This window comes from Poecilia reticulata, linkage group LG22, assembly GCF_000633615.1.
Source record: "Poecilia reticulata strain Guanapo linkage group LG22, Guppy_female_1.0+MT, whole genome shotgun sequence".
Taxonomy (NCBI): domain Eukaryota; kingdom Metazoa; phylum Chordata; class Actinopteri; order Cyprinodontiformes; family Poeciliidae; genus Poecilia; species Poecilia reticulata.
Window position 1 is genome coordinate 5410425 of NC_024352.1, and position 7316 is coordinate 5417740.

The 7316-nt window shown below is 41.3% G+C and overlaps 1 protein-coding gene across 2 annotated transcripts; it reads right to left on the minus strand.

Annotated features, from left to right (window-relative positions):
- Positions 1-1770: 1770 nt before the first annotated feature.
- marc1 (mitochondrial amidoxime reducing component 1) lies at positions 1771-6984 on the minus strand. 2 transcript variants are annotated; one of them, XM_008398857.2, is made up of 7 exons: positions 6642-6984; positions 5777-5947; positions 5034-5196; positions 4043-4183; positions 3757-3818; positions 3538-3609; positions 1771-2179 (listed from the first exon to the last, which is right to left on the minus strand). In XM_008398857.2, exons 1-7 carry the CDS (start codon positions 6890-6892, stop codon positions 2053-2055), a joined length of 987 nt encoding a protein of 328 aa, XP_008397079.1. In that variant the 5' UTR covers positions 6893-6984; the 3' UTR covers positions 1771-2052. The 2 variants fall into 2 exon arrangements, with proteins under 2 accessions (XP_008397079.1, XP_008397078.1); XM_008398856.2 differs by having other exon boundaries at positions 4043-4186; positions 6642-6981.
- Between the last annotated feature and the right edge of the window lie 332 nt (positions 6985-7316).

The window sequence follows — 7316 nt, forward strand, 5'->3', positions numbered from 1 at the left end:
ATGACGGCTGAGATTTACTGCTGCGACAGGCGGGGCGTTTCCAGGCTGCGGGACCCGGAGCTTCTCCATAAGGTCCTGAAAGAATTTTCTTCTGAGCCTAATAAACTGGGTTTTCCCCCCCTTCATTCAAAGTATTTTTGATTGAATTTTACATATAGTTTTAACTTTTTAACAGAATAAAAAAGAAACAGAAAAAAACTGTTGCAAGACCATTTTAGTGCAAAATAGTTATAAAATAAAACAAAGAAGAAAATAGTAAATAACCCCATCACTACTAAACCAGTTTCAAAGACTGGGGCTTTTTATTTGTCTCCCTGTCAGTAACGCACCGGACATTTAGTCCAGCAGTGGGTCAGCCAGAGAAACTCAAGTCAGAAGTTTTTCTGCGGCCGAACCATTGCTGTGTGTTTTGTGAGGGCTCAGGGGAGGCGTTTTCCCGCTACTGCGAGCGCAATTACGGAAGTAAATAAAAACGGTTTTTGTAATTTCAGCATGAGACCTTTAATTTCATTCACAAGCAATTCTATGTTGTTAGTTGGGAACATACACATGAAAAAAACCCCGTAAAAACCAGTAGATTTTGTACAGGAGTGCCGTTGTCTGGAATAGAGCTTGTGAGATCACTACATTTACCAACTGAGGTAAAGTCAACTTCAACACAAACTGAACACGATGAGTTTCGGTATGGCAGTATGCCGTTACTTCCGCTGCCAGACTTCGGGGCAGTGAGATCCAGAAGTCCACAGCTACACCGTCTGGATTCACCAACACATGACAGACCAAGTCGAAGTGTAACAATAAATGATGCTGTGGAGATAATTCCACCCTCTGGTGAAAGAAATGTATTTAAAATTATTAAAACACAAGGCAATGTCGCTTGGTAATGATAGAGCAAGTATGTGGATGTGTTGACTCATTATCTGTTGTTGTAGAATGTAATGACCCAAAATCTTCTTCTTCCTCTTGTACACACAGAAACTGTTTTCTCAAATCTCCAAGATAGTTGAAATTTACATTAAAAATAATTTTTTGTGATATTAAGCTGAGTTCTCGTTTGGATAAAAGAGCATAAAGACTGAATTTAATCAAATCTGGTTATTTTCTGTTCTCATGACTTTTCAAGCTTCATTGTTCATTGAAAAGTCAACACAACATGAACCAATGATTTGTCCTTTTTGTGCTCTTAGCTAAGAGCACTTAGCACAAATGGAAGTAAAGATCATATTTTTTGTGCTTTTTGACTGCGTCACCGTTCAGTAGCGACGCACCATTAGCCTAGCCATTGCCTTCCCTTCCTGTTCCTGTGAAACAAAATCTCGCTTACAGCACAGTCTGGGCTTTCTCTCTTTCACTCGGATTGTCTCCAGTAGATTATATACTGGGCCAATCAGCAAACAGAAGGAGAAGTGAATGATGACGATTTTCTGCGCTGTTTTTCAATTGTAGCCTGCCTTTGAAGCGGAGGAAGTGAACGAAGCCGTTCAGTTCGTGTGCCACGCTTCCAAATATTCAATTAACATTACCAGCCTCCTCGTTCGGCTCAGTACTTCTCTGTTCTCAGTTTGCTACAATGCAGGCCATTTCTGTAAAGCTCCATAACATGAAACTAACACACTAAAGTAGCAACTGGGCAAAATTTTAAACTCCAACAAAGTCCATGCCTTAAGGAAACAATCGTTTCTCAAAAGCCTAGAGACCAGACCCTCCGTACGAAGTAAAGCGTTATCAGGATAACGTATCGTCAAAATTATCAATAAGTAGACGCAATGGGCAAGTGATAAGAATGCTCTTTATTCACGTTTCAGCTGTGATTGGGATTCAGATTAAGTTTAAGGTAACAGAAAACAGATTACAGGAAAAAAAAAATACAGTTACAGCTTCTCCATGACCTTATCTATGACTGCCACTTAAAAAGTAGTTTTTATGCTACAAAATTGAATTTAGATCTACCTCTTATTAGCACGTTCTGTACTGATATGCTCCGGTTTGCGCGGACATGTCCAATGTGCTAATATCAAAACACTTCTCCGGCTGGATCTGACATTTATGCGTTTAGCTGGTGATCTTGTAGACCTCGGCGCCAACATGTAGGACGCCCGTCTTCTTGACGGTGTGCAGCTGCCCGAACAGCGGAGCCTTTTTGTAGATGTGCTTCTCTGATGGCTTACACAGTCGATAGCTGTGGAAAGAATTTCTCGTCAGGCTACGCTGCACTGTAAAAAGACCGTTTTAAGGTTTTACAAACTTTTTTTTTTTTACTTGATAAACCCAGTCCATACATTCAACACTTGATGTATCGACCTATAAATCGAGAGCTTCGCTTTTTGACTCGGCTCTCTTCACCACGATGGACCGGTACAGCGCCCGCTTTACGGCAGACGCTGCCCCAATCTGCCTGCCGATCTCCCGCTCCTTTCTTCCCCCATTCGTGAACAAGATCCCAAGATACTTAAACTCCTCCACTTGGGGCAGGACGACCCCTCTGACCCGGAGAAGGCACTCTACCCTTTTCTGGCTCAAGATCAATGCCTCCAAATCCGAGGCCATGGTCTTGTCTATTTATGTAGAAATAAAAATGAAAAATCTGGGTGAAGCAAAATTTTTCAATTTCTTTTGTGTTATAAACTTAATAGCTACAAACTACTTACAGTTGAAGTACTTTTGACTGAAAAAATAGAAAATTTAGCTTGTCATCTTCATAAAGAGACCAAGCTTTTGCATGTACTCCAAATTGTTCAAGAACAGCAACTGATTTAATTTGGGTATGCCTTGTCAGATGTTTTTGGTGATTTTGGTACTGCCACTTAAGGGGTTAAATGCGTTAGCGTGACCTCATCAAATTTCAATGTTCAGATTTGAAAATTGATGTTCACAGATGGTTTTCATCCAATCTGACTCAGGTTGTTTAGTTGAGTTGCTAAGAAAAACTGAACAGCTGCTTGAAGACAGACTTATAAACAATTATACACCATGATACTAGAGTAGCTTTCAATAGGGAAAATTATATTAATGTCAGCGGAGAGCAAAAAAAAAGCAATGTGGAAGGATCTGGAGCCATCTAGTGGCAAAGCTGTAGATTGCAACCAACTTTCCTCAAGTGTTGAACAGGAAAAAAAAAAAAAACACAAAACTAAAAGTAAAACTGTTTAACCGTTTCCTTTGGTTGTTTCTGGCAACTCTACTAGTGTGCAACTATTAATAGCCGGTTGTTAGGAAACAAAACAAAGAAAAAATTAGCGCCTGTAAGAGCGATCTGAATGTCAGCTGGCACGGTTTGCGGCAGAGGAGCTGTGATTAAAGCAGATCGATCACAGCGTGATTTTAAAAAAGGAGCAGTCTTGCAACACTGCAAGGGTCAGCTTCTAATAAAAGCTTTTCTTGAAAACTTTCTTAGTAAAGTATCACTAAAATCCCAGTTCATGTACCACCCTCCAACATAAGGAGAGTGGGATTAAATCCCATACTGCCACCAATTACAAGCTGTCAAGTGTTTAATCCTCATAGCACAATCCAAGCTGCAAAACACAGTACAGTCACCTTTTCAGAGTTTCCAGAGGCTCTTTCCTGCTCATCACACCCGTCTCTGGGTCAACTGTGGTCAAAATGCACCTGGAAACAATACAAAAAACAGAAACAAAAAACATAAAAACCGATTGCAGGTGAGTTTGCCTCCATTTTCATCAAACTGTTGCTCGTTTGCAGCTGGCTTTGTCGGCAAATGAGGAGGTTCTTGTGCGAAGCGTCCAACCGCGTTACCTTCCACATGACATTACACGCTGCAGCCTCACGCTGCCAATCTGGATCTCTTCCCAAGAATCCTGAAAAAGCAAAGCAGTTGGAGATAAATTTAGTCCCTGCTGTTCGCCTTGAAAAGGGCGAGATATTAGTCAGAAACAAACAGACGAGTGAGAATTTATCCAGGCAGCAGGAGATAAAATAACAAATACATGTACAGCAAAGACGTTAAATCAGTTTTTTTTTTTTTTTTTTTAAAGGTTTTTTAGCCTTTTTTTTTTTTTTTTTGTCCAACTAACCAACACACCTCATCGAACGGCTCGCAGTCGCCGATCACAATGCTCGGGCGGAAGCGCTCCGTGGTGACCTCCTGGTCCAGTTTGCTGCTGAGATCCTTAACAGATGCCTCAGACAGCAGCATGATGGGCCCATAATCTGGGTACGCCACCTTCTGGATGAAAGGTTTTAAATCCCAATAACTAATATTTTCAGGAGGTGAAGTAGATTCAGGGTGCATTCACACCAGTGCTGTTTAGTCAAACTCGGGTTTATTCATCTGGAAAGTTTGGTTAGTTTGGGGAGGTGTGAACGCGTAATCAAACTCCGACGTAGGGACGCACCGATCCGACTTTTTTCACTTCTGATACCGATATCTGAGATCTGGTATCGGCCGGTAGCGATCCAATTCAAAAAAGCAGTGCCGAGTTGACTTAAAATGTTTCTTTTTTTGTTAAGCACAGACATAAATGTGTTGAATTACAAATTTACTTGATAACTCTGCACCAGTACAGCACACTTAAATACACCAACAGCTTCACAAGCTTGAACATGTAAAAACAATTTTAATTTGTTCTGTCAGTAAAATCTGGAGAACAGCCAATGTAAAATAAATAAATAAATAAAGGAACCGAAAAAAAAACTATACATGTAAAACATGCAACTTCTTTCAAATGGTTCTGAAAGTGCAATTAGGAATTCTAAATATAATTTAAAATATTAAAGCATGACATCGCTCAGAGCACAAACCTAGAACTAGAATGAATAGAACCGCCCCTATGGATTAGGCACATTATCACCGATACCCGATCTAGGATTTTTTTTCCATATTGGGACCGATACAGATATTAATATCGGATCGGTGCATCTCCGCAGGTTTGACACAGAAAACCGCTCCAGCTAAAAATTTAGCAAATGCTGCCAATTTAGTCCCCAATCGAACCAGGTATACTGGACTACCAGGTGTAAGAACACCCTGTAATATCTGGGAATTGAACTCAGCAGCAGCGTTTAATGGCTACCTCAAACTGGGGGAAAAGAGGCTCGCTCTCAGCCGGCCTCCTTGGCTTCATGTGAGGCTCATAATGCACCAAACGAAACGTTTTCTCGCCTCCAAGGAAAGTGGTGAGCCAATGGGACGCCTTGTCGCCGCAGTCCCTGCCCTGAATGTCCTTGCTAAACACTCTGCAAAGCAAGAAAACAACTTTCAAATGAGTACATTGTAAGGACCGCCGTGAAAAGGAGCAGAGTGTGAAACCTACTTTAATACAAAATAAAATATAGAGATTATTTACAAAGTAAAATGTGGAGATTATTTCATGATTTGACCTCAGGGTTTTAACAAACGTGGAAGGAATCGTCTTGACTTCCTGTCTGAAGCAGCCAATCAGATGTCAGGGTCTGCTATAGTCTTGCCCACTGAGTTTGATGGCTGACTGGGACAGTTCAAATTAATTCATGATGTGCTTTAGCTCCAGAACATAAAATCATTTATTGTATCTAGTTTTTAAAATGAAATCAATACATTAAATAGAGGCACAAATAATTGATTATATATCCAATAAATTACTTCTGTATTTATTCACAGTTTTTTTTTTTTTAAATGACACATTTAAATAATTATTTCATGTCATTTATTTATTGTAACTTGGCACTCTTTACTGTGTGTGCTTCTGGGATTGGTAGGAAAGAAAGGGGAAAATTCTGGAGGATTGGAGATTTTTTTGTTTTTAAATTTGCAGCTAAACTGTGGAGGACATGAAACCTGCAGTCGAGGATGTGATTCTCAGGCTGTTTCACTGGGAACTTCAGCTCCTCCATGTCTGGTCCATTCAAAGCAGCGTAGCCGCCCTGGCAGGACAGGGACACCAGGACCAGACGGGGCTCCTGTCTGGCCGTCACCATGTTGCCTTCCTCCGTCACCACCAGCCAGTGTCTGAAAACACACACACACACAAACATACACACAGGTGGACCTTTCACAGCTGCAACAATCAGCATATCTGGATCAACTCCAAAACTCGGGCGATGAGAACTTCCGCACTCTGAACTTGCACAAACAAGAACCTGCACTGGTTACATAAGAGTCTGTCTTGGATGTTTCCGTTAAGACTGTGCTGGAGCGCAAAATGCCTTCCACACTTTTCAGATTTTCATTTCCAAAACATTTTTGGAAAGCGGATTCTCGTCAATCTGCTTCACAGACATGCACGTCTTTATCTTGGAGTAACGTAACGAAATGTGAAAGTGAAATGAACAATTAGCCTAAATAAACATTAATGATAGCATCAAAAGCAATGTTATGCGGAGATAAGGCTCTGACCTGTAGAGGAGTTCAAAGTTCAAGCTGCACATTAATGACCAACACCTCCTCTCAGGCCCAACTGATCTGCGGTCCGCAAACAGAACCGTAGATCTACACAAACACGTTTTCCGTGTTTATTTTTGGTTATTGCTTTTTATCCAGCATCGCCGTCATCACGGGTTTTTATTGCATGTTTGTGTTTCTGCACAACTCGAACCACTTTCTCCTGAGTGTCCGAGTAAAACCGTGACAGCTGACATTACTAACAGATTGAAATAAAAATAAATAATAAAAATAAAAAACCTGCTGGTGTAGCCACACTCACCGATCCTCCAACTCTCCAGCCTTCAGCCCCATTTTCTGGCATTCTGCGACGCTCACAGGCACCGCTTTGCCCGACTTGAGAGGGTGAATGAGGATCTGCGACACTACGCCCACGCGAACGGCTTTTTCTGGCTTTCGCATGTATTTATATCCGAGTCCAAATCCCAGAAGTGCGGCTCCGGCTGCGCCGACCAGAAGAGCCGCTTTCTTATTCTGGGCCAACGCGTTCGCAGCCAGCTCCTTCAGATCCATTTTGGACTCGCTCTCTCGCAGACTTTTCTCTCGACGTTGAACTTTTTATTAAAGAGACAGCGGCGGCGACCGCGGTGTGACGTTCAATGACACTCACACGGCGTGGTTAATTAGGCTTGCTCTCCTTGTATTATGAAAGGCCAATTAAGACAATTTGACTTTCTCACACGTATTTCTGCCAGTCTTGATAAAAGTAACACACACACACACACACACACACACACACACACACACACACACACACACACACACACACACACACACACACACACACACACACACACACTCTGTTCCCAGTTCAGTTCAAACAGAACATTAAGGGGATAGTTCAAGATTTTAAATATAAAATCAACGTTATGTTGTTATGTTATTTCCTCATAAAAAAAAAAAAATACCTGGAGTGTTGCTTTGATTCTTTCATGCA

Coding starts and splice junctions, on each gene's coding strand:
- marc1 (XM_008398856.2), bottom strand. CDS start 6,892: ATGGATCTGAAGGAGCTGGCTGCGAACGCGTTGGCCCAGAATAAGAAA. Junction 4,187..5,033: donor CTCTTTTCCCCCAGTTTGAG/GTAGCCATTAAA, acceptor CCTTTCATCCAG/AAGGTGGCGTACCCAGATTA. Junction 3,610..3,756: donor CGTGTAATGTCATGTGGAAG/GTAACGCGGTTG, acceptor TATTGTTTCCAG/GTGCATTTTGACCACAGTTG.